At 46.8% G+C, this 26,786-nt stretch overlaps 2 protein-coding genes across 6 annotated transcripts; both read left to right on the top strand.

Annotated features, from left to right (window-relative positions):
- Positions 1-519: 519 nt before the first annotated feature.
- Positions 520-8,773, top strand: dcaf12 (DDB1 and CUL4 associated factor 12). Of its 2 annotated transcripts, XM_084705964.1 has the most exons (10): positions 520-928; positions 2,306-2,596; positions 3,210-3,473; positions 3,857-3,917; positions 4,337-4,530; positions 5,008-5,073; positions 5,253-5,415; positions 5,919-5,930; positions 6,127-6,305; positions 6,627-8,773. In XM_084705964.1, exons 1-10 carry the CDS (start codon positions 869-871, stop codon positions 6,783-6,785), a joined length of 1,449 nt encoding a protein of 482 aa, XP_084562090.1. In that variant the 5' UTR covers positions 520-868; the 3' UTR covers positions 6,786-8,773. The 2 variants fall into 2 exon arrangements, with proteins under 2 accessions (XP_084562090.1, XP_084562091.1); XM_084705965.1 differs by lacking the exon at positions 5,919-5,930 and having other exon boundaries at positions 521-928.
- A 208-nt stretch (positions 8,774-8,981) lies between these two features.
- On the top strand, positions 8,982-26,777 carry ubap2a (ubiquitin associated protein 2a). Of its 4 annotated transcripts, none has more exons than XM_084704545.1 (27): positions 8,982-9,068; positions 12,624-12,761; positions 13,198-13,275; positions 14,065-14,175; positions 15,954-16,116; positions 16,309-16,395; positions 16,567-16,630; positions 16,794-16,894; positions 17,056-17,114; positions 17,285-17,355; positions 18,003-18,189; positions 18,515-18,767; positions 19,262-19,572; positions 19,855-20,060; positions 20,363-20,615; positions 20,872-20,911; positions 21,303-21,459; positions 21,566-21,620; positions 21,710-21,944; positions 22,766-22,857; positions 23,065-23,115; positions 23,298-23,388; positions 23,889-24,293; positions 24,838-24,942; positions 25,300-25,367; positions 25,707-25,901; positions 26,055-26,777. In XM_084704545.1, the coding sequence occupies exons 2-27, from the start codon at positions 12,666-12,668 to the stop codon at positions 26,148-26,150; spliced, it is 3,630 nt and encodes a 1,209-aa protein (XP_084560671.1). In that variant the 5' UTR covers positions 8,982-9,068; positions 12,624-12,665; the 3' UTR covers positions 26,151-26,777. The 4 variants fall into 4 exon arrangements, with proteins under 4 accessions (XP_084560671.1, XP_084560672.1, XP_084560673.1 ...); XM_084704546.1 differs by having other exon boundaries at positions 16,794-16,912; positions 21,252-21,459; XM_084704547.1 differs by having other exon boundaries at positions 16,309-16,455; positions 16,794-16,912; positions 21,252-21,459; positions 23,068-23,115.
- The last annotated feature ends 9 nt before the right edge of the window (positions 26,778-26,786 follow it).

Below are 26,786 nucleotides of genomic sequence, written 5' to 3'. Positions count from 1 at the left end.
AACCTCCAATAGAATTGTCAGCAGAAAAAAAATCACAGAATTGGTTTATTATTTTCTACTCTTACCTCACAGTGTTGGATGAGTATGCCAGAAAAGTTGGTGTTTAACCCTTTGTCTCTCTTTCTCTCACACACAAAGCATTAGTTATGTCCAAATAGAACGGGGATCAGCTGGAAGTCACTGAAAGTTTGAACACAATTGCCATGATTGCTTATTCTTAGACTATCCTGTGGCATTATTAGTATTGAAAATGTGGTCAGTCTATCGAATGATTTGACTTTCTTATGGATGTTACATGGATTGCCAGTGACCCCCTCAAACTCAATAAACAGATATTGCCACATGAGAACCACTGACCAGAGGTTTTGATACAGTATGGCTAGTTTTTGCATGCAATAGATTTTTAGTATGTCGTCTGCGTGAATGACATCAAGAGACTCGAGAAATTACGTCAGGCAATGTGAACGGGCACGCACACACGCGAATGCTCACGTTCGACCTTGTTTTTGTTGATGTTTAATTTGAGTGCGGCTGCGCGCGGCCCAATGTTGTTGCCGTTGCTGACGCGATATGTGAAGAAAAGGATATTGGAGAAAATAAAGATTTGGATAGGGAGGGGAGCCTCCTGTCGTGGCTCCTCAACCGCAGCTACATTGGCAAGCTAGCAAACAAAGTGAAATTAAGTGCTTTTTTGTAGTTACGGAGGCTGAAGGGGACTCTACTCAACGTCACCCTATGTAATCGCCCTTCCCTGTCGCCGGACGCTACACAGGGCCAAGCAACAAAAAAGCTAATCGCCATTATATGATCCATTATCTAGCGTCACTATTGCCCTCCATGTGGGTGAGGGAATTGTGTGTGTCAGATTATGGCGAGAAAAACAGTTAGCAGGAAAAGGAAGGCAGGAGAGCCCAAGGATCAACAACAGGTAGGCGGGTGTGCATTTCGGCGAACATGTTAGCCTAGCCTAGCTAAGCAGTAGTTAGCAATGTCAGCTAGCTGGTTAGCTAGTAATTGCGAACACAGGTAGCAAGTACTAGCTAACCATTCATAGCTAACTATCAGCTAAAGCTAATACGGGCTTTTTAAGATTACTTGTCTTTAGATGACGGCACAGCCCGACTATCTAGCTAACCTATTCGGTGCCAGCTGCCGTCAACATAGGCCTGATTCAGACCATCGACCAGGCTAGATCACATTATGAATTATGAACCGTACTTAAACCGGTAGAACATTCTGTCTCCTACTCGTTGAGCTAGTCCATTTGTTTTGTGAACCTTCTCTAAGGTGAACCTACTACTGTACAGCAGGCTAGCATTCCAGCTGTTCGCTATAGGTAACGTTGGGTTGGGCTGGCTGTAGCTAGCCACAGTACTGGCCAAAATAATAGCCAGAATAACTCACACCTGGCAACGACAGTTAACAAAGTGTCGCTTTTAGCCTCTACAGTATTCTATACTTTCAATTTCAAACTAGTTTATAACGAATGGAGCTAGCTTGCACAAACTAACGGCAGTACAGTCAAGGGTCAAATGAAAAATAATGTATTTTTCCCATATAACTACTGTATGTATTACAATGTAAACTAGGTTACGTTTTAAACGAGATCATTTGTGTATTTATAACGTGTTTAAGTTGTTGGTCATGTGTTTTCCTCCAGCATGGATTCTAGCAGGCATTCTAGTCGAAGTCAAGCAAATTATCCCACCATAATTTGTTGTTCATTCATTTGTCGTGGTCATATTTCCAATGAGAAAAAAGCTCAAATTAAACCGTTAGGCTTAACCTAACCCTGTGAACGGTAGTGGAATTGAATACATGTGTATCAATAAAAGACTATAGTCGTGCTTCAAGCATACTTGCGCTTAACCATATTTTCTTATCTTTCAAAATTATACTATTAAAGCCCAAACATTGATGCAAACAGTAGCTATCACGCGAAATCATGTTTGTTCTTGTGCTCTCACTTCTTTACACCTATACCACCTCAGTGTCTATGGGAAGTTTTGTGTACATGATCCTCCTGTGACCCAGTTGTGCTCCTTTAATCTGGGTCTCTGAGCTTGGAGAAATTAAGGAATAAAATTGTACAGATGCATCAATCCATGTTTAAGGAACCTCAGCAGTTAACTAGACAGATTGCCTGTGACGACATGGCTTGTTCTATAATACTACAAGGATTTTTCTCCAATCTCTTTACGAGGGGCACAGAACTGCCTTTATTTGGTTATAAAACCCCTCCACATTTGACCTGAACACTTTTTTTTAAAAGTATGTTTCTAACCAAACCGCTCCTTCCCTTCAGGTGGGCTGGTGCCAGTCGACGTACAAGCGGAGTCGCGTATCATCCTCGTCCCGTCACGCACAGCAGTGGTGGCGCAGCCGGCGTTCAGTCGTGTGCGCCCTGCGGGGGCGGGAGTTCCGGCCTCAGCAACAGCATGAGTGGCGGCTCCAGCGGAGCCTACGCGGATTCGCTGCCGGGAGGCTTCCCGGCATTCTCAAAGAGAGGGAGTTCTCCCTGGGCCGCCTCAACAAGGTGTTCGCCTCCCAGTGGCTCAACCACCGCCAGGTGGTGTGTGGGACCAAGTGCAATACGGTAAGGGGTCGGTCAAATACTGACACTTGACAGAGTAGTGGAGTTTAAGGGGTTTGACAGGTTCACAAATAGATGTTGGCTGTGGTGTATTTTGATAACTATTTGCCAGCCATGTCGAAGTGTTGTATTTGTGTTAATCACATACCAATTCCCGAGCAGTGGTCTTTCGACATGTTTGCCACAGACCGATAAGCCTTTATTACTTGGCAAATTAGAAAGCATTGTAGCAACAATCATGATTTATTGATCAGCCAATAATTGACAGACCGTAAGAAATCAAACAAGAGAAAAGCCTGTTCGTTTTCTTTTTGGAGTGACATTTGACATTTTTCCCCAGACCCTGATTGCTTGTGCAATGCTTGTCTTCTTGTTCCCTCTGCACACAGAAACTGTTCTCCTACTATCACAGTTTGTTATGACACAGGGTTGCTTATCCTCTGAAAGTCTTTCCCAGATCTCTGTAAAAGATAGGGAAATCAGTGTGGGCCTCAGCTTTTGACAGCATTGTTCACTTGACACAAATAAATACATTCCTTACGTTCAGGCCACAGTTCTTTAGCCGTGTTTAACCAGAAGTCTTTTTAACCTTCCTCTTTCTTGTTTCTCCCTCTAGTTATTTGTGGCAGATGTTTTGACTGGGCAGATCACACGGATCCCCATGCTAAAGGACAGAGAGGGCAGAGCCGGAGGAACTCTGCCCACAGGGACCCCTTTCCTCCCAGGTGTGGGTTCAGGGTCTGGACTGGACCAGCAGGGCTGTGGGATCCATGCCATTGAGCTCAACCCTTCCAGTACACTTCTAGCTACTGGAGGAGACAACCCCAACAGTCTGGCTGTTTACCGGCTACCAACCCTGGATCCTGTCTGCGTTGGCGATGTACGTTAATTATTCATTTTCGGTTCCTCCCAGGGATCCTAAACGGACACGATTGACTAGTAACGAAGATGCCGTGTTCTCTAACGTTGTCCCTGGAAACATGCCACTGTTCAGGGGTCATATCTTATTTAGAAATGCTGGACTTTTGCACAAAGACATCTGCACATTCCATTGCACTGTGGTATTTGGTTTTCGGTGCAGTTCTAGGTGTCATGCACAACAATCACTGTGTGTGTGTGTGTGTGTGTGTGTGTGTGTGTGTGTGTGTGTGTGTGTGTGTGTGTGTGTGTGTGTGTGTGTGTGTGTGTGTGTGTGTGTGTGTGTGTGTGTGTGTGTGTGTGTGTGTGTGTGTGTGTGTGTGTGTGCGCTCTCCCCCTTTTTAGGATGGCCATAACGACTGGATTTTTTCCATTGCATGGATCAGCGACAGCATGGCTGTGTCTGGTGAGTTATGTAAATGAACAGCTCTGGAAGATCTTTCCCCCTGATTGATAAATAAGTAAATAAATGGATCGAGATGTTGTGTAACACTTCTCTGGGTAGGCATCAAGCTTTAGACTTATGGAGACCGACTCTTAACAGGAAACACACTCCAACCAAAGCTAATCTTTTCTTACCCACAGCCCAAAAGTTCACATTTCATGTTGGACGTATGTTTAGATATTTTGTATGCTTATAATTATTCAATGACATTGCATGTCTTGGATTTTTTTTGGTGGCTCATTTGTGTATTCTATTCGTTTAAGTGTTTTTGGGAACTTACGGAACATTTTGGATTCCATTCATCATGGGTAGATTTGTTGTTGTTGCCAGAGTGAGATGTCGAATAGCCATGCTAATAGCCATGCTAATCCCCTCTCCAGGGTCTCGGGATGGATCCATGGGCCTGTGGGAGGTGTCTGAGGAGGTGCTGAGCCAGGCGGAGAGGAAGCAGAGCGAGGAGGGGGTCCCCTGCTACTCCCACATCTCTCACCGTGCCCTGGAGGACATCCCCAAAGAGTACACCAACCCCTATAACTGCAAAGTGCGAGCCCTGGCATTCAACAACAACCACAAGGTGTGATAAGATCTCCAAGATTCTACTTTTATTTGTTGTATTAGACTAACTTGAAGATAGTCATTTATTAAATAATACAGTCTGAAAGGTATCTTAATCGAACTGTGACGGCTGGAATCTGTGTGTGTCTTGTCTAAGTGGCTCAATTATCTCAAGAATTGGGCACTGAAGTTGAAATTCGTCAAGTGTATTGCTTAAGTCCCAAGGATACACGAATCCTTGGGAAAATATAAATATAAACGTGTTTGCCGCCATGTTGTACTGCCATGGGTCTCATGAGAAAGAAATATACACACGTTTGTTGCCAACAGGCATGGCCTAGAGTTAGAAATACACGGCAATCAGACGAAAGGATGGCAAGAACAGACGCTGCCATTAGGCACTATACTAGTTCTGATGAAATCGATGTTACCATTGTGATTTAAAGAATGAGCAAATTATTTATGATGCCTCTCTTGTGATTTCTTCCCTCATCAGGAGCTTGGCGCCGTTTCTTTGGATGGCTATTTTCACCTCTGGAAGGCTGAGCAAAACTTGTGCAAGGTTTGTAGTAGTCCGTCTTTCTAAAGGGAATTTTGGTGCGCGTTTGCTTTTGTGTCGTAGCCGAATCAAGTTTGAAGACATGTCAGAGGATTTAGACTGGTTGGCTGTTTCACTGTCCTCTTTGTTTGCATGTATTTTCTGGGACAATTGATCAAATGTTCCCTGTCTTTATATCTCAGCTGTTGTCCACCAAGCTTCCTCACTGCAAGGAGAACGTGTGCCTGGCATACGGGCAGGACTGGTCTGTGTATGCTGTGGGCTCTCAGGCTCACGTGTCCTTCCTGGACCCTCGGCAGCCCACCCACAGCATCAAGTCTGTCAGCTCCCGGGAGCGAGGAAGCGGTTAGTATGAGACCATTACCCTGTTCTTACAAGGAGCCATGTTGATAGATTTCAATATCCACAAAAAGACAACTTGAAGAAGTACTGGAGAACTCTGTGTGTGGTCAGGCCAGTGGATTTAGTGAGAACATTATGCCACAACTGCTGAATACTCGTCGCCAAAGTAATTTATATATTTTCGTGGCATTGTTTGCCATCATATTAGCATATTGGCTATAGTGAGCAAATATATACCACCCTAATGTGTTTCTAAAAGATCAACTACAAAATGTTAATATACTTTATTTACTAAAAACATTATATTACATTTTACATTGCATGTACACACTCAATTTGGACTTGATTTGATCTATAACAAAATAGCTTTCAAAGGAACTGTTGAACTTTGATTACTTTGGGTACTTGGGTTATTTTCATAGAATTGTATCAGTATCTCACTCTGACACACAAACTGACTTGAAAAAGGTGCATTTGGTAACTTTCACAACTTTTTTCTTCCTCAGGGAATCTGCTAGGTAAATGGAGCTCACACAACAAACACAATTGGCTAATGGTTGCACTCACCAAGACACCCTGCTGCTTAAAAAAAAAAAACAAGAGCAAGGGACAGGAAGCGAACGTTACAAAATGCACCTTTTCAAACTCCATTCAGTGTATACAAGTTCTAAAGACCAAAGAAAATCGCTAACCGTCGTGATTTTGCGCCCTCAGGGATCCGCTCTGTGAGTTTCTATGAGCACATAGTGACGGTGGGCACGGGTCAAGGTTCCCTTCTCTTCTATGACATCCGAGCCCAGCGGTTTCTAGATGACCCCCTGAGTCCAGCCGGCGGGTACCGGCAGCGCCCAGGAGAGGGCATCCTAAAACTCACCACAGGGAAGGGCTGGCTGGTGAGTGCCATTTTCTCTATATAATATTGCCTCATGTCAATTTGGGGTTTTGGAATTATCTTTATAATATGAATAGTATTTCTCACTGGCTGTGGTGGTGACTGTCAAATGTCACATTTACATTTGGATTGTTTGAGTTATGAAGGTACAGGATTTTGGGAGGGGGCAAAAACCTGATAAAGATAACAAATAAATACTGGCAAGATAACAAGAAATATTAGTTCTTTACCAAAAATGTCTTCTTTTGTCCCGGTTTCTCTCCATCTCCTGTTTGTATTTTCTTCTACTATCCTCTAATTCTCTCCTTTTCCCTCCCGTAAGAATCATGACGAGACATGGAGGAGCTACTTCTCTGACATCAACTCCTTCCCCAACGCTGTGTACACGCACTGCTACGACGACTCCGGCACCAAGCTTTTTGTGGCCGGTGGCCCTCTGTGCTCAGGCCTCCATGGCAACTACGCAGGACTCTGGAGTTAGCCTTCTGAACCCCCCCCCCCCCCGTCTTCACTTTGGTGTCCCTGTTTTCTCCTTCACTCATTCCTCCACCCCCTTGTCCCTCAAGCTTAATGGCCTTCCTTCCTCTTAAGTAGCCCTTCATCCATTTTTGGTCCTCCTCTCTCCTTTGTTGTTTAGTGTGTCCTTCACTTGGGTCATCACTTTTGTCTCCCTTCCTTCACTCTTGGACTCAGGAGCATGATCTTGCCCCCCCCCCCCCCCTTCTTATTGAATCTTCTGTTCAATATTACTTTCCCACTCACCACTCTTGTTTAATTTCCACATGAACTAGCGATGTTTAACAAGTTGCAAGGTCTGCCACTGAAACAGGAAACGGAAGTGTCCATTTCTAATTGTAAACCAGTGCAAACACTGCACTGGGCCAGACTGGATGTCATGTTTTTGCGTTCGTTTTTTGGTGGTGTACTTTGTCATTGTTGCAAAGTGTTTTTCTTTGGTCGTGACTTGCGTCTACTTTTTGGAATATTTTCCGTATGGCCCCATTATTGTTCTCTCTCTCCGAAATGGACGGCAATGAAAAGGAGAGGAAGGGTGGGGGGGATTTAAAGCAGATGAGATTTGAAGGAATAAGTTTGACTAGTGGAGCTTGATTTTTATAAGAAACTGAAAGAGGACATGTTTATTGGCTGGACTGGGCCACCCATTCCCGCTTTGGACCGTAAGGAAATAGTGATAAAGAACAACCCAATCATACACAAGGCAAGAAGGTGGAGAAGGAATCAAATGTTGGCTGCGTAATGTTTTCTTTTCTCTGATGATGTAAAGGTGTGAGACTGTAGATGCTAAATGCATATGTTTTCTGCTTTGAATAATCCTGGAGAATGCCGATTTTATTTTGATTCCAACTGTGTGATTTGACAAATGTAAACTTGTTGGTATTATTACATTTAGCTTTATTGTTATTATTTATTTACCCCGCTCTTGCTGTCATCCTGTATGGCATACATTGAGGGCCATCCAAGTTCTTTGATGGTTGCAATGACTGCTTGCTCTTTGTGCCCCAAATACGTCAGGTGTCCATGACACGTAACATAATTTTTATTATTACATATTTTTTGGGTTAATCCTGTAAAGAAATTAGGGACCCCTTATGGAAAGTCTTAGGTCATATTTAGGCTTAGAACTACTCACAAGGTTTCCCAAAAGTGAGCAGTGATTGCCAGTATGGGCCACAGTGTTTTCTAATTTAGTTTCAAAAAGGTAGAGAGAGAAGGACTAAATTGATTCCTGCTGGTAAATTGCACTGTTACTCGACTCTGACTTTGAAAAGGTAAACTCTAACTTCATAAAGTTATCAATCAGTAGCCACAAAAACCAAGGATGGGGGGGGGGGGGACTACTGGTTATTGACTACTGGAATTGAAACTGCAGGAGTCACTACTTTTGTTATCACTTGGTTGGACTCATTTATTTCGTTTTTTTTTGTATCAAGGGAAAAGTGAATCTGCTCTCCCCTTCTACAAAATGTAGCCTAATGTGCAGAGGCAGGGTAGACTTGAGTTATTTTGCTGCCTTCCTCAAGTCTTTCTGTGAAAGACTGATACAGGCTGACCATGGTTTTGCTTTTTTCTACATGGAACTTTTCTTAAGAGTATTCATGATAATGTTCATTCAATATAAAAGTAATAGAAAAAGAGAGAAACCCCAATTACAACCATAAGTTGAAGAAATTACTATCACTTTGGAAGTGTATTTCACATAATGTGTGTATGTATAAAATGCATAATGGAAAAATGCATACATTTTATGTATATCTTTGGGGAAGTGTGTGGACTGATCTTTGGTAGTGCCCTCTTTTTTTTATACACACCTCATAAATGTTTTTACAAATGATCAAACCTGAGATATTGTACAATATTGACAACATCTTAAAAACCAACCTATTCAATCTTTAAAAAGAAAATAATGACAAAAAGAATAAAAAGTATATGGATGTAATATTTCTCTTACATACGTTGTTGTTGTGTTTATTCCTCCTGCATACACTGTTCATGTTGAAAGTACAACCTGATAGACAGCACACTGCTACCAGTGTATTTTCCCAGTTTCAGAAATAAATTATTATACGATCCCCTGAACCCTGGTAGTGGAATAATATTTATAACATTTGAACCCACCCGAGAGGACGACAGAACGCGCGACTGCGCCGTAGTCTCCCGGAGAATGTGGAGGAGAGAACCCACGGCTGCGGCGTACCCCTCACGTGACTTCGTCTGCTGCTGGCTGAGTGAAGCGTGTTAGCAGGTAATAAAAAAAACACAAACAAATCTATTTCCAGTGCTCAAACTAACGTTCTGTTTTGAAATGCATTCAATTCATCTCCTTAACGCCGTTCTGCTATAAAAAGTTGGACCAAGAACAGATTTGCTAGTTTACACGAGCTTCTGTTGTGTTTCGCAATTTTCTGGTGAATTGTTCCCTGGCATGCAATGTCGGGATTGGGTTGAGCGCTGAGGCCATTTTCGTTAGAATTGATCAAGCTTTGTGGTAGCTGAGCTTAATGCTATCAGCGTTTTGATGTTTTTTCGACGACAGACCCGTGCGCTGTCATTTGGAAATCGACATTGTTTTCAGACTTGCTCTGTTATGCTTCTATAGTAATGCTATTTAGTGTTACTAAGCATATATTTGAGCTGGTGGCAAGCATTGTGTGAGTTTGCTCACTGCTAAGCTAGCTAGCTAAGTTCTAGCTTACCCAGCTAGGACAAAGGGTCTAGCTGTGGTCCCAATGCTAGGTGGCCACTGAGACCCCACACAATTTGTAACATTAATGCTTGCCCCAAGAATTCACACTAAAATGAACTGACAACTGGAAAGAATGAACGCACGTTTATATTCAGTGTTAACCTACACATTGCTGTGATTCAGTAGCATAACGGGTAGCTATTAGATGACTAACCATTAACATGGGAAAAGCATAATGTACAACAACCTATTGTTTGTACGTCTGTCTGTGTCGATGGCCACTACTATCTAATGCATTCGAGTCGGGCAAAGACCTACAATGTTACGGGTTGTGAAATATATTGTATACGTTTTGATCATACCGAATGGATAACTGGCATTGGTGAAACCACTGCTCTTGACAACAAGTCAGTGTGACCGTGCAATGTGATTTGGTGCTTGAGCTGCGCCAACTTGATTTGTTATTGTTATGGACCATCTGAGCAGTACATCCACGGAAGCATAATACCCTCCAGTTGTACCCATATGAAATTACGTTGAAAGTGATTTCCTTTGCAAAATATTTAGCAATCCTAATGTCCTAGTAACCATTTTATACCAATTTTGGGTACGTTTCCCAGTGGGAAACGTTTTGTATCGTTAGTAGAGCATATTATGGCCAACGCCGAGAATCATGTCTAGCGTAGGCCTACAAATCTTTATTGTCCGGCCTCCGACTGGTAGTTATAATGGGCTGAGTACAATGCAATTGTATATATTGTAATTGTATTATTTTGCTGACATAAAACATGTATAAATGCATTAGGCAACCAGAATGCAGAAACATCCCTTTACAGTGTACGGTTCACACAATAGCTTCACGCAAAATGGACCCATTGTAAAAAATGACAGATGCTTGTGTGTAAATGAGAGAGGGGCAAAAAAACCTGATGGATGACCCTGTCAACCTCACAGCATGTGAAGAGATCTTGATTGGTTTGACACCTGTCTCTATGTTCAGAGATAATTCGATTAAAGTCGGCTCAAACAGCCATAACCCCTATTTAGAAACATACCCAACTGACTTTTGTCTCCAAGAGAAGCAGTATGTTTTCTCATCAAGGGGCAAGGGATCACTTTAAATGCTCATTATAGCAGTAAACAAAGTGCTGCTTCCCCAAAACGGCATAGAGGAGTGACTTTGCCCAACCGTGGTGCTCCTTTGTTTGAAACATTCTCATGAATATTTAGGTCAGGCTAAATTCACAGTGTATCTCAGGGGTATGGTGTTAATATAGAGGTGTCTGCATGGGCAGTAGGTTAGGTATTCAGGTTGCAATAGGAGGTTTAAATCCAGCCTTTTTTTTAAATTCTTTAATTTATGAGATGTTAAATACCACATACAGCTACACATTAACATTTCCCTTGTGTTTTTTTTATGGAATGAAAGTGGCAGAGTAGTTTTTGAGTAGCTTGCTTTGCGGAGCCTGCCAACTGCTTTAGAGTGTGGAAGAAACCACAATTTATGTAATGTCATAGCAGATAAGCTAGGTTAACCACCAGATCATTTTAGTCAACCACATTTCTGTTTTGACAGAGGGTGCTCCTCCTATCATGCATCCTCCCTGCAATTAGTCACCTTTTTCTTATTGAAAAGTTGTACTTGGGTGGGGTAGGTAAGGGAATGTATTTGTCTTTGAGGAATGAAACAATCGCACCTGATTTAGTTTTGGAGCTGTTTCTGTAACATCTGGGATGTGGGAAGCGGATGTGTGTTGGTGGAAAGCGAGCTTTAAGCCCGGGTACTATTTCACACGCTCCATGCTTGGATGGGGTGTAAGAGGAGTCCAAGCTGATCCTCCCTCCTTGACCTAAATGTACGGCAATGCGGTTACATCACCATGCGAGTGTTTAGGATGTGGGTGTGTATGAGGAGCGTGGGTGTGCAGGGGCCCCCGTAAGGGTGGTATGCAGTGTTGTGCAATCCAGTCTGGCTCTATAGAGTGGGGAGATCCGAAATGGGCTCCTCATGGAAAACTCTTCAGCTCTTGGAAAACTGCAACAACAAAAAAACACTGTTGAGAAAAATATCTCCCATGAAATATGACACAATCTTAGTTTTTATTTGATTCAGAATTTAAATATATTTTTAAATAGAGGAATGGAAATAAAGAGCTTTGTCAAATTAAATGACATCCATCCTAAATGTCCTATTTGCTAGCTTGACTTAACTACAGTTTCCCACCATGCGAGTTTGACCCGGTCTTGTGCAAACTGCTTCTTGTTTCCCAGTCATCGTCTGAAGTCAAATTTGGATTCAGCCCTAGCCACGTCAGGACAGCGTTTGGGTTTTATCCATTCCTGAGTGCTTCTTTGGTTGTCTGTTTGGAAGACCTGTGATATTCAACTGTGATTTTCAACTTCAACAAAGATTTACCTTTCTGACACAGGTTTCAACGTTGTGCTCCAAAATGTCTGATTTCACGATACTGTGCACACGGTCAATGGACCAAAAGGCATAGCCACCTTGCCTCCATGTCTGAATGTTCGAAAGTGAAGGCTTTCTTTGAAGGCTTCATTTTGTTTTCTGTTAAGATCGAAAGAACAGGTTGAACTAGGTCTCAATTTCCCAGAACGATTTAGGCTCGTCAGGTCGTCAGCTCTATTTGAGCTTTCCCACATCTCTTATCAGGGTATCCTCTTCCAGCCTACTCTTGGAAAGAGCTGATGACAAATGGTGGCAATTCTATCATACCTGGACTTAAGTTTAGATTGAATCTGTTTGACTGTTGATCCCGGTACTTTCCATGAAGTCCTGTTCTCTATTCACACTGGTTTAATAAAGGATTGATTCTCTGCAGCGTACCAAAGTAAAGCAGAAACTTCTGCTTGAAACATGAACACGTTTGAGGTGCCAATAATATGATCAGGTCCTTCATCGGGGAATGTGGAAAAGCTCAGCTTTTTGTATTTTGCTCTAAATGAATACTTCTGGGGATATGGGAAAAGTACAAGGATGCAAGTGTTTTCACAACTGTGTATCAACTGTGTCAGTTCTGTATCTGACCATATTTTCTTATGTTTAGTTTTTTCTTCTTCTGTGCCCCCCCCCCGTCCCCCCCCCCCGTCTTCCAGATTTTTCTATTTTGTACATACATAGTTTTGTATATACTGTATATGATGACCTCGCTGGGCGGCGACAAGGCCCGAGGCCCTCGGGACAAAGCGCTGCCTGCTTCCACACACATCACCCAACCACAGAAACAGCTCCAGGTGAGTGCCGCTAGCACACACACACACACACACAGAGGCCGAAGCAAGGATGCAAGCACACCGGCGCATGCCGTCAGTTGCATGAAGCTGTGTGTATACATGACACAGTAAACTTCTTCCCCTTTCCCTCTGTTACTTGTCCTCTTGTTCTTTTGTACAATGCCATTGTCTCCTCCAACCACCCTTTCCCGTCTCCCCCCCCCCTTTCTTGGTCCCTACTTTCTACTCCTCCATCCCATTTTTCCTTGTGTTTATGCCCCCCCCGCCCCCATTTTAATGCTGCATGTTTCTCTCCCACCGCTTCTCTCATTTCCGTTGCATATTTTACACCTCTACCTGACTTCCTGCTTCCTCATTTTTCTCATCCCTCCTTATTGACCTCCTTGCTGCGCTCTCCTTCCTCCCCTCTCCTCCTGTGCCCCTGCCTCCCTGCCAGGCAACCGCTGAGCAGATCCGGCTCGCCCAGATGATCTACGACAAGAACGATGCCGACTTTGAGGGCAAAGTTAACCAGGTGAGTCCCCAAGGCTCGCTGCCGACTGGGGCCCCTTTGTGTCAGCGGCCAGCAGGCCACCAATGGGCGTGCTCTCCAGTATTCTTCCACTACACGCTCACACAACCATGAAAGAGGGATCGTCAACTGATTTGTGCAGTCTCCAGTTACGCTCCATGCCCCTTTTTTGTGCGTGGCTTCCTGTGTGTGTGTAGCTACCTGCGTGTGCTTCACTCGCAGATATCTCTGATACATCTGCGTAGGTCGTTTCTTTCTTTGGATTTCACAGTGCGTCCTTGCATAAACACAAAGGGATGAAAAGGAGAAAAGAAACACTGCACCAGAAACACCATGCTACCGCTCGTTGCCTTTGTAGTCTAATGGGTAACTCTCTGGCCATCTTTTTCATGCCTCTTCAGATATGTTTTGCGTGTATTTCGCCGAGTTTGTCACCTAGTATTCGGCCTAGGTTATGGTTGTCGGGAGGAGCAGCATACCAGAGCAGTGTCTCCTCCTCCCACATGGCCTCTTCATCAGTGCTCTCTCTCACAACCTTGTTTTCATTCCAAAGCCACAATTCAAAGACAGCTCATTTGTCAGTAAATCAAGCAGTTCATTTCTACCCGGAATAACTGAGTATGATTCATATATACGGTCTCACTGACATCCGGGTCACTTGCGCAAAGAACATACCCAAACTTTGGATTTTGCCCGGATGGTTAGACTGCAACCTGAAACGGTTACAGTGGTTATCTGCGGTTCCCAAATCTCGGCTGTGTGTGTGTGTGTGTGTGTGTGTGTGTCCGGCAGTTGATGGAAGTGACGGGGAAGAACCAGGACGAGTGCATGGTGGCACTCCACGACTGCAACGAGGATGTCAACAGAGCCATTAACTTCCTCCTGGAGAGCACTTCTGACACGGTAGGCACTTCGAGCCCACTCCTCCTCCCCTTCATTTAGTCCCCTTTGACCTCGTAGGACACAGTCTTTTCTTCGACAGATAAGGGTGTAACTTTGGCTCGTGTGGTGGGGGAGAGGGGAGAGCTCCACAATTTTTAAAAACGGACCCCAAAAAAATAGGCGGTAGAAACATAAAAAAAAATGGCCTGCCCGTACTGAAATCTGCATCAATGTTAAGATGGTTTATCCTGTCTCTTAAATACCTTTTAATTTCGCTAAAAATCAGGTATCCAACACTGGATAAATGACCTTCAGTTCTGATTTTGTGTCAGTCAATAATGATGACTCTTTGTGTTGTGGGGTCTGGAAATGGCCAGCTTCCGTTTCATGCAACTTCTGTCTTTCTTGGGTTGTGTTGCAAGATGCAGTCAGCTGATTTGGCTCCAGGCACCTAAGCTAGGATACATAAAAACTCTGATTTGAAATCATAAGCATTGCGCAAAGCATCTCAGTGACCCCTTGCCCCAGTACCCCGTGGAAAAACTGCCTTTCCCAACTTACTCTGCAAACATTCAGCGCCCTGTAACTGCCAGGCAGTTGCATAAAGACACACCATTGTGTTCTATTTCTTCTTTCTCTATTGATCAAGAAAGAGTAATATGGAACAGTCGACCAAATGAAGGCTGAACAGGGCAGCACAGATGGTGAGAGAGTCACTGTGCCAGTCAGCCGACCAACCAGCCAGTCAACTCGTCTTTCGTGCTCATGTTGTTGTTATGATCAATGGTGGTGGTTTCCAGGAACTCCTGAAATGTGAAACCTACTTCTGAACTGTGGAAAGGCTGTGTAGTTGTGTTTTGGTGTCAAGCGCTGTTCCTGTCTCACACACTCACAGCCACACACAAACACACACACACAGCCCGCATGGTTGGGATACTCGTGCTGTCAGCTTGCGGAGTAAAGTTCGACTCTGAATGTATGCCTTAAGACTCACATGCTGCAAGCTGATCCGGCAGCCATGTGCTGACCTCAGGGGCGATGGTAGTCATGGAGAAGAGAGTTGGAGAGTTGGATGTGTAGGGACACATGCAACATGCAAAATATTGTGACGATTTCCATTGTGTGTCACGCTTGGTTCCGGTTTAATGGTTGTTTGAACGATGATCTGAAATAACACACTTCGATGCCGGCCGGTTGATTAGCTGTGGATTGGTAGCCTGCCTGCTGTAATTTCTACATGCACTGTTTATAGGTTGCATTGGATAAAAGCATCTGCTTTTTGAATCGTATGTGAATTGGTTGGTCCTTTCACACGTGCTTGATTGAGGGATGTGTATGGGTGTAGGGGAGGGGAGTCAGGTGGCTGAGTGGTTAGGGAGTCGGGCTAGTAATCTGAAGGTTGCCAGTTGGATTCCCGGCCGTGCCAAATTACATTGTGTCCTTGGGCAAGGCACTTCACCTTACTTGCCTCGGGGGGAATGTCCCTGTACTTACTGTAAGTCGCTCTAGATAAGAGCGTCTGCTTAGTGACTAAATGTAATAGAAAATGTTTATACTCTAGTTATACCGGTTAATTTCCCTGTTCATTTCTTTGATCACTATTGACCCTTTAGTCCTTCCCATCTGTCTTGCCTCTCTTTCTCTATCACCTCCTTTTGCCATGGCCGCCCTACCATCCCACTCTCACTCTTTCTACCTCTCTCTCTCTCTGGGCCTTGTATCGCTCTTTCTCTCCTTCCCTGTCCCTCCATCTCTCCCTCTGTTGTTCTCTTTACTGATACCCCCCCCCCGTTCCTCAGACCTCCTGGGAGACGGTGGGGAAGAAGAAGCCCCTGGTGAAGGACGGCCCATTGGAGGGCAAGGAGAACAAGGAGAACCGGGAGAAGAGGGCAGAGAGGGAGGGCAGCCGGGGGCGAGGGGGCGCCAACCGGAGGGGCAAGGGGGCCAGTCGCAGCCGGCAAGGTGAAAGAAAGGAACAATGAGGAGGGGGGGGGGGGGGGAGACGGTGCTGTTGAATCACAAATCCTGGAGTGGCCATTTCGCTTGGGGCCGTTGTCGTGAAAGGTGTTATCCGTTGCGGGTCTCCACCGTTCACGGCGCCGACGGAGAACTTGAAGCCTCCTCCTCTCTCCCCCCCCCCCCTTGTGTGTGCAGGGCGGCCGGAGGAGAACGGCGTGGAGGTGGCCCCAGTCGAGAGGGTGGAGAGCTCGGCCGAGCGAGGCCGCAGGGGAAGAGGGCGAGGTGAGTGCATAGGCTGCCCCTTCGGCAGCTCAGGCCCTGTACACGCTCTCTTTGGCCAAGGTCAGTACCATCCGTCCTCAGCCGAAATCCCTTCACGTGCTCCCCAACAAATGTTTTGTCGACCTGCGCGCCGCCCGCGTCTTGCTGACTGTGTGTGTGTCTGTGTTATAGGTTCGGGAGGCCGAGGTAGAGGCAGGGGGCCACCAGTGAGCAGGTTTTCCGCCCAGGGAATGGGGTAGGCTTCGCACACAACTTCTCACACACATGCACATAATCATCCTCTCCTGGCTCTTCCCTGTTTTTTTGTCGTTGGTCGTCGCTCCCCAACGTCAAACCAGCCCTCCCCACGCCTAACAATGCTCTGCTCCCCCTCTGTGCCCCCACACACACACACACAGGACCTTCAACCCAGCAGACTACACCTCCGAAAGAAGCGCGGGGACCACACAAGGAGAAGCGTGGGAGACAGGGGCCAGCAACAACAGCACAGATGGGACAGGTGTGGGCGCCACACGGGGTACACGCTCTAGTCCAAACGCTGGCTCTGGTCCCTCTCTCAGAGATGGGGACGACCTTTGAACGCACCAGCATTTTTCCAGGCAACGTACGTCGAGTTCCCATCTCCGCTCTGACGTTGTCGTCTCTGCTCACCCTCCGCAGTTGCCTGGAGAAGCACCATGGACGACTGGGCCGCCGAGGACTGGAGCGAGGACGTGAGCGTGAGTATCAAATTGTTGAGTTGCAAACGCGCTGGTACCACGAGACGGCGTGGAACGCGCACTGCACTGTCCCACTTGTAACGAAGTGAGAAACGCGGCGTTAGAAACCTGCACCACCTGTGCCTGTGTGTGTTCATGACCAACCCGCCCCGCCTCCCTCTCTCCCTCAGCTCTCTGAGACCAAAGTGTTCACCTCCTCCTGTGCGCCCGCTGCTGAGAACCACATCACGACTGGGCAAAGGTAACCTCCCCACCCCCCCTCCCCCCATGAGCAGTGTAAGCGGTCTGTTTCCGTGTTTCCACAGTGGGAAGGGCTTTTAGTCGTGGTTTCAAATGCGTGGAAAGGTCACCAGGTGAATCGAGGCCCTTTTTTTCCCCGGTTCTTACTGTTACGATTAGCACTCGCGCAGTGTGTTCAATTCAAACTGTACATGTCATTAAACTAACCTGTAAGTAAGTGTCATTAAACTAACTGTGTTTATATAATTACCTGAATAAAGCCCAATTTATTAATGTTGGGCCCTGTCAATACATTTGCTAATGTGTATTTGAAGATTCCCAGGTGATGCATCTCTAAATCAGGTCCCCATACACATGACGTTTATCTTTAAAGATGCTGCATATAACAGTTGGGGATGTAGACACAGCAGGTTGCTGCAAATTGATCCCCTCAGCCAAGCAAATCCATCAATCACTCGGCTATTGTTGTCCTTGCGATGCATGTCTAGCTATCCTTTTCAAGATGATTGTAAAATAATTTCCCCATTTTACGTCAGTCTGAATAAAATCCGTTTTTTTTCCCTCGAGTTGGTTTATCGTATGAAAGCCGTTCGTTCTTTCATGAGCGTTGTGAATAGACTGCGTGTCTCTCTCTCTCTCTCCTGCCAGTGTGGACCTGGCTACCCTGCTGCAGAAGCCTGTGGGGGTACGCGGAGGAGGAGAGGAGGGGGGTATCAAAGCCCCCTCGGCCCAGAACTTGGTCTTCACCAACTCCCACCACCACCACCCCCCGGCCCCAACCCGCAACGGGACGGGCATGAGTACAGGCACCACCAGCTACGCACACGCTGCCCTGGTGAGCCACCCCTCAAACCACGCTGGGACCCGCTAGTTAGGATGTTGGGGTGCAATCCCTCCCCACCCCCAGGCTTCAGACCCTGTCAGCGGTGCCCCCTATCGCTTGGCCCCCCTGCTGGCATCAAGGAGTGGGGGGCCAGTACACTAACCTCAGAGGGTATTTGTGCTTTAAGCCAGCTTCACTACAGGCCCTTCTGGCTCAGCAAGACTTGTGTGCAGGGATAACACTTCATGTTTTCTTTCTAGAGCCTATATCATGACTATCTATTTCTAACATCGTAATGCTACTTCTCTCCCCCTCCACCCCCCACCCCCCCTCTCAGTCCTCGGTGCTGGGCGCAGGGTTCGGGGACCTGGGCCAGTCCAAGAGGAGTCAGTCCAGTCCTGGGGCCCAAATCCTGGAGCAGCTCAAGGGGCCGGGCCTGGGGCCCCTGCCCTCCTCTCAGGCCCCCCCACCCAGCACACAGCTGGGCAGCCCCCTGGGGAGGCTGCCTGGGCTGGGGGCTCACGGGGCCCCACCCTCCACGTCCAGCTGGGATATTAAGGGCTCGGAGCCCAGCGCCTCCCAGTTCAGCCGTGAGTTGTGTGTGTGTGTGTGTGTGTGGGGGGGGGTGTATTTGTCATTTTGGGGGTTTTAAGAGCGTTAGCTAATGTTGGCAGTGGCTAACTTTGTGAGTTGTGTTGCTATAAGTGATAATGACACTGACCACATGATATCTGCATTGAGTCTTGTCCAAACCTTGCGGTACTCAATCGAGCACACATCTAAAAAGGGCATGAGCATTGGCGTCATCAATTCAACAGACACACAAACACAGAGATACTCACACTTTATTCAATATAAGTATGATGACTCTTATCATATTCTCTTCATGTCTGAGACTTTGAAAGCAAACTACCAGTGATCATTTTAAGGACATGGCACTGGTTGACGTTTGCTCATTTTACCTACAAAAACCCAGTTTTAACAGCGCATGTTTGTGAGTGAGGGTGTACAGTCCGAGTGAATTTGTGGCTGTGTGCAAGCTTTAGTCCACCCTGGCTAATCCCCCCCACCCTCGTCCCTCCAGGGGAGTTTGCCCTGCAGCCCGAACCCTCCCTGGTGCTGAGCCAGCTGGGCCAGAGACACTCCGGCCCCCCCCTGCCCCTGGCCTGCCAGCCGCAGCCCCCCACCTCATCCGCCCCCTCCCAGCAGACTGCGGCCAGTGCCGAGGTCTCCGCCGCCGCCACCTCGCCCGCCCAGGAAGGACCCTTGCTCACGGCCAGCGGCGGCTCCAAGACTGCCCCCAGCATAGGGCCGGACCCTCAGGGCAGCAACACGCCGCAGCAGCAGCGGGCACAGCTTAAGGTCCAGAAACGAAGGATACCTCCCTCCTCGAAGGTAACGTTCTGAAGGGTTGGGCACCGCACCTTTTTTTTTGTGAAGCTCGAGTAGGAGCCTGGGAGGGGGGAATCAGTGCACAGTGCGGCAGAAGCCATTCAGTTTGGAATTGGAACAGGAAACCTAGCGGAAGTCGACGAGACATGAGTGAAAAATGTTCGCAGTGACGATGATTATATGGTCAGTTTAAGTCGTGCATACTGAAGGACAGACATGGACATAGTTTGACGACAATAACAAGCTCCTTGCCCCCCCCCCCCCCCCCCCGACCGGTTCTCCCAGATCCCCTCCTCCGCGGTGGAGATGCCCGGCTCGGCTGACGTCCCCGGCCTCAACCTGCAGTTCGGGGCCCTGGACTTTGGCTCGGAGTCGGCGCTGCCGGACTTTGGCTCGGCGGACAACTGCGGTGGCGTGGGGTCCAGGGAGTCCCCCCCTGCCCCGGCACCAGCCCCCCAGAACCAGAGCAGCCTCTATTCCAAACCCCACAGGTGGGCCACCGGCTGGGCAGAACGCTAGCTAACATAAGAGTTGTTTTATCCATGGTTAGATACATGGTAGTGAGCTTGTCATTGGTAATACGCACTTGAACAAATAAAGAAAGAAATATTGGGCATACAGGGGAATGTCCAATGCATGCATTTTGTTCACCGACAATCGGGAACAACTTACGCAATTTTTTAAGCAGTTATGAGTGCAATGAATGGTTAAATAGTGCCAGTTATGGATCCTTGAACGCGAACGACAAAATAGGGGCCTTAGTTTTTGTGTGTCTCCTGCTTCTTCTTCACAGCGAGTCTTTAGTCGGCCCACTCTCTTCCTCGGAGCCCATTTACCCCTCCCCGTCGGTGGCCATGCCCAGCCTGGCCCCCTCCTTGCTGGGCACAGCCAGCTCCGTGGCCCCCCACTCCTCCTCCTCCTCCACCCCCTCCTCGGTCCCCTCCTCCTCGCCCTTCGTCTCAGCGGGAAGCGACTATGACTGCGGCGTGGCTCCTCACTCACGTCTGGCCTTCTCTCAGAGCAAAGAGAACCCGGGACCGGTCATGGTGAGTCCAGGACTTCTCAGAAGGGTTTCCGGAATGTTCCGATGACGTTTCCGGTGCTGCTAGCTGGCTGGCCGAGCTCTGTGGTGTTACACTGTGTTCAGTCATTCTAACGACGTGACATGGTTGTTTTAAGATGGCCGATTGTACATGCTTTGAGAGTCCGATTAGATAAAACGCTGTAATGATGTCGTATTTTGGGGATATTAAGATGGGGGAAGCATTTCATGCTCTTTTTTTTTCTTTATTGTTTCAACAGAATGGTCTGAATGGTGTAAGGAGCGCAGCTGCTCTCGACAGTAAGTGTGTTGTAAAATGTTTTATTATCCTGCATTTGTCAGTGTATGAGCCAACATTATTAGCTTGCACCTCAGTCAGCCTTGAACAGATGTGTTCTGAAATGCACATGCGATTACAACATTTCCATCGCCAAGTTGCTTATCTACCTTGTACACAAGTTCATCAAAGGTGGACTTTATACATTTGACAGAGGAGCCTTTAGGTTAGACGGCTAGGAAACCGTTTAGAGAAGCAATACTCCAATACAAAAATGTCAATGTACCCGTTAACAAACGGCAACAGGCTGTCACCTCAGGCTTGACTGCTCCTAATCTACCGTTCCTAAAACAACCCTTTTAGAACACGGCTCCGCGACTTTCACCGTGCGTTCTGTCGCTCTCTCCCTGCCAGCCCCGTCAGTGGCGTCCACACCAAAGTCCGAGTCTCCGGCGTCTCTGAGCCTCAGCACCAGCAGTGCCCCCCCCGCCCACATGCCCCCCTCCCACAGCGCCGCGCTCTCCAGCCTGGCGACCGACATGACGTCGGCCAGCCTAGCACAACTCAACAGGTAGAACGACCCCTCCCCCCCATGGGTGGACCTCAAACAGATGTCACTTTTTTGTGTGTTTTTTTTCTTTTTCTTACTTCTGCCTCTCTGTCTCCCTCCACTGTAGCCATGTCAGTAGTAGTCATTCCTCAGTCTCAGCTCTCGGATCCAGCTCCCTCACGGTGAGTACTGCCCAACACACACACACACACACACACCCATAACTGACGAACGACCCCCAGACTAACCGCCTCCACTCCTCCCCATGCAGTACACCAGTGTGGACAGCAACGTGAGCTCTCTGGCGCCCCTATCAGGCTCCTCCTTCTCGTCGGCTCCGCCTCCCTCGGCCCACCTGGTCAACAGTAGCATCAGCCAGCTGGGTCACATGAGCAGCATGATGAGCGGGGCCGGGGGGGTCCACGCCGCTCTGGGCCTGGGCCCCAACGGAACCAGCTCCAACCTCAACACCCCCAGGACCGCCCCGCTGCTCTCCTCCTCCACTGGTACACTCCCACACACGCACCTATACACACAGAATCCTTTATTAGTCTTATAACAGAACTTAATGGACAGCATTGACGAGTATTAATGGAAGTCCAAGGAGGAAATATGGGTCAAAAGAGATTTGGTCGAGCACAACGACCTAAGACAAGTTAAATGGCCTGAAAGAAAGAATGTTCTTTTTTTTCCCTCTCTGAACATCTTTAATAATCAACACTATAAAAAGGAATTTGGTAGCAAATCCATGGATCAAAATGACCATTGAGAAATTCCATTTATTTATGAGTTTATTTGACAGGGACAATGCAGTTAAACATAGCTACAGATCAAAGTGTGCAGCTGATGTGGTGCACATAGTGTTTATAGCAAGAGCTCATTTTCAACTCCCGTCCCTGGATGGGCCTTTCTACAATAGCACATAAATAAAACGACATACAATTTAAAAGATACAGAAAAGAAAAATACACATTCAGAACACACGCATTCTAAGAACTAATTCGAAGGGTACACAATTAGCAATTGTGCTCATTGAAAACTCATTCACGCTTAGACATTTACGTGAAGCAGCGCGATGAGCGGGGCCGGGGGGGTCTACGCCGTGTACCCCATCATGGGTACAGACGATTACCCATGCTTTTATTTCCTTTGAATCTGTACTGTGGTAACCCACTCTACATCTGTGTTAGTAAGACATCATGTTTGTACATCTTTCCATGGTCCTCCTTTTTTAACCAGTCCATGGTGTGTGACACTAAACGTAGATTGTGGCTGTGTACAATCAATTAAGATTCTGTCTTTCGTTTCCCCCTCCCCTCCTCCCCAGGAAAAGCTCCCCCTAACTTGTCCCAGGGGGTTCCCCCGCTGCTGCCCAACCAGTACATCATGGGTCCAGGAGGGCTGCTGCCAGCCTACCCAGTAAGTCTCCCCGCCTCCCTCCCTCGTATCGCATATTACAGCAAGAATCTTTGTGTGAGCGCACACGTGATGTCCATAGGGTTAGACTTGAGGGATGAAAAGTACCTTTTCCTTTACGTGTGTTCATCCGACTGCCCCTGATCGGACTCGTCTGTCTGCGACCACGTGTGTGTGTGTGTGACACTCGTTGTCCTGTCCCCCTCCCAGCAGATCTACGGATATGAGGACCTCCACATGTTACAGTCCAGACTGCCAATGGTGAGTAGGACTGTCTGTCTGCAGCGCAGAGAGGTTTACCGCACGCAGACTGTCACAAGTCCGCACCCCGGCCTCTCGACCCCTCCGAGTCTATTCAGGGTACAGTTTAACTAGTCAGAGGAAGTCTTCACGCCAGAGAGCAAGCCCTCGTCTCTGACCGCCCCTTCCTCTCTTCTCCTCAGCCCTCTTTGCAGGATTACTATGGAATCACATTCCCGGGCCCCACAGCTCTCTCTGGTAGAGATGGAAGCCTTGCCAATAACCCTTACTCGGGTAAGTTACTTAACCCCCCACCCCCCTTCCCTGAATCCCCTCCTAGGACATGTCTCTGGCCCATCTTTGCTTTAAATTGCCTTTCTCATAGGGTGAAAGGTGATATTGGGGTTTTGTATTCCTTGTAATCTTGTTAGGCTCAACTACTGTTGTGTTGTTTGTGAAGGAAGTTGACTTAGGAAGTTACGTTAAGGTGATTACATGAAGGTATTTGAGTAGAAGGAAGTATCAATTTCAACAGATTTAGCTGAAATGGTAGTTGGTAGGTGTGGTAGACAGTGTCCTTAATTAGCACTTCTTTGTTTATTATAAATGATCACTATTCTATCCCTGTTTTTTGAGGAATTAATATTTTGTGTTATATTTATAATATATTTGTACTATTTTATATTTAAACAATAATATACTGTACAATTAAACCAATACACACCCTTGTGGATAACCTTTGTATTTGTCTTTTACTATAGTATTTTTTCCCCTCTTATCCCAACGCGATTCAGGTGAAGTCACCAAGTTTGGCCGCGGTGACTCCACCTCCCCAGCCCCCCCCACCAGCCTGTCGGCCCCCCAGCCCCCCCAGGGCCAGAACCAAGGCCAGAGCCAGCCCCAGCCCCCCCAGCCCCAGGGCCAGCCCCAGGGCCAGCACCACAGCAGCCAGCAGGCCTTCCTGCCTCCGGGCTACAGCTACACGGGCCTGCCCTACTACGCCGGCATGCCCAGCGCCGTGCCCAGCGCAGCCTTCCAGTACGCCCCCACCATGTTCGTGCCCCCGGGCAGCCAGGGGCCGTCGTCGGCCAAGCAGCACGGCATGGGCCTTGGCCTGGGGAACCCGTCGGCCAGCCCCTTCCAGCAGCAACAGCAGCAACAGCAGGCCAGCAGCTACGGCCAGCACACCTTCAGCTCAGGTGACACACACATTCTCACACACACGGACAAGTTGAGTTGATAAAACTCACTCCTCGGTATAAAAACCGCCCACCCACGCCATTGAAAGCTAGCTTTCCGGTGGCGTAGCTGGTTAAAGCGGTGTTTATTATGTTGTCAAATTGTTACCCTAGTATGGGCAAGATTGGAAGGAAGTAACTGATGAGTGACGCGATTACACCTATCACACAGACACACGGAACTGAGTTCAATGGGTTAAACTCAAAACAAAAATAAATAAACTATATTTTCACCGAAAAGGGGTAGGCTGTAAGCTTGAGCTTGTTCTACCTTTTCACGTAACATATTCTGTCAGGCAACCCTTTTAACGACTAGGTTTCACAACTACACTTACCTTTCAACAGGCTAAAACCCTATAACAACTAAATGAAAAAGACCTCACTTTGTCCTCGGTTAATGTGTGGCCTTCCCACTTTGAATTGGATTTGAACATTCTATGCGAGTTGCGGGATGAGATGGGGAAATCCGACTTGTTGAGTTGAGCGCTCTCTGCTGTCGTCTCAGGGTACGAGGACCTGACCCAGGGGCCAGCAGGAGGGGACTACAGCAAAGGCTACAGCAACTCCTCCCAGACACAGGCCAAATCTACTGCTACAGGCCCTGGAAAAGGTCAACACACACACACACATCCTGTTGCATTATTACTTCCTGATACATTCTCATTGGTCCCTTGGAGGACAGCTAAATGCTGATGCACCACGGAAGAAAAATAATATATAAAATGAAAGAGACTGCTGTTATATTGTTGGCTGTCATGAGAGATTTGAAATATGGATACAATGATTGATGATATGATAGATGTTGTGTTGTTGTAATTTGCCAGTATTAGTGAATTTCTTTGTATATTTATGTACCAGTGGTGAAATCTCTGAAATCTCCTGTCAAATGAGCAATCATTTGTGGGTAGGGGAGGGCAGGGGGCTTTGTAAATAGACTTTGTGCTAAACATGTCTTCCCTCCCTGTAGGTGTCTCTGTGACATCAAGCAACTCTGGAGTGCCAGACATCAGTGGAACTGTTTACAACAAGACCCAGGTGAGGTCTCTTGCTGGCTATGGTCAGGATTCTGTGATTGCATGTACCAACAATGGTCTTTGGATGGTTTTTAGTACGCAAAAAACCTAAAGTGCAGTGCAGTGAAACCTGTGGCTGTCTAGCCTACATGGATCTATTGAAACATTTTATTTTACACAACATTCCCCTCAGAGGCAAATGTTATTCGATCTCCCTCCCCACATATCTAATTTTCTCAATTATTTTACAAAGCATCATTGGTTTATTTATTTAGATTTTAGATAAATATGATCAAATATATATATATATATGTTCATATACCAACCTGTTACTTAATTCTCCATATTCGTTGCTCCCCAGTCCTTTGATAAGCAGGGTTTCCATGCGGGGACCCCCCCACCCTTCAACCTGCCGTCAGCACTGGGGGGCCCGGGGCCCCTCAACCCTGGAGGAGCCCCTGGAGGCTACGCTCCGGCCCCCTTCCTCCACATCCTCCCCGCCCACCAGCAACAACACTCCCAGCTGCTGCACCACCACCTGGCCCAGGACGGACAGGTACACACACTCATATGTACTCTCACACACGCACTCAAACACACACACTCACACAAACTCCAACATACTGCATGGCCGGCAACCCTTGATCCATTCTTTTGCTTTTAGCATCCCTTTAGAAGAGTTTTACTGATGAAATGTCCTTGTTTTTAGGGCGGACCAAGTCAACGTGGCCAGTCCAGCAGCATGCAGCAGAAGAGCCAGGTCAACAAGTCCAGCTATGGCAGCTCCCCATACTGGGCCAACTGAGACTCCGCTGACACATCCGACTGATCAGACCGTAGAGGGACAAACCATTTTACAGCACCAAGCTATAAACACACTACTACCATCACCCCCCCCCCCCTCCCACTTACTCAATATCTCCCCTTTCAAATTTATGGCTGTTGTATGTAAAATATATTTATGTATGTATTTATACAGTATATATATGTATTGGTAGGACATGAAATGTGGTTTTCTGCATTTGTACATTTTTTATTTTTATTTCGAAGGATGTTTTGTTTTATTTCCAAAAAAGCGATAATTGTGGAATGAGAATGAATAATCATGGAATTAATTATGAAGTTGATGGTAAATATACTTGAACATGAACAAGCATCATGTGACGTGGTCAATTTACTTATTTTTACGTATGCATAGATTAAGCCTTTTAAAAAACAATTTTTTTGTAACTTTGGTCTCCCCCATCTGTGAACTTTTTCTATTGAGGGTGACTTGAGTTGATAGCTTGACATTTTCTTTCTGCCCCATTTTCCCTCCATTTGTGACTCCCTTTCTAGTTGGCTGACGTGACCAGCCATGCCTTGGATTTGATGTCAGTTTAAAATTGGTTTAATCCTCGTTGTCCAATGAAATAAAAGTTCTGAACAGTTACGCATTCAA

Source organism: Hypomesus nipponensis, chromosome 9 (assembly GCF_054491055.1).
Source record: "Hypomesus nipponensis isolate SF chromosome 9, ASM5449105v1, whole genome shotgun sequence".
Lineage (NCBI taxonomy): Eukaryota > Metazoa > Chordata > Actinopteri > Osmeriformes > Osmeridae > Hypomesus > Hypomesus nipponensis.
This window is presented reverse-complemented; position numbering and strand designations above follow the sequence as displayed.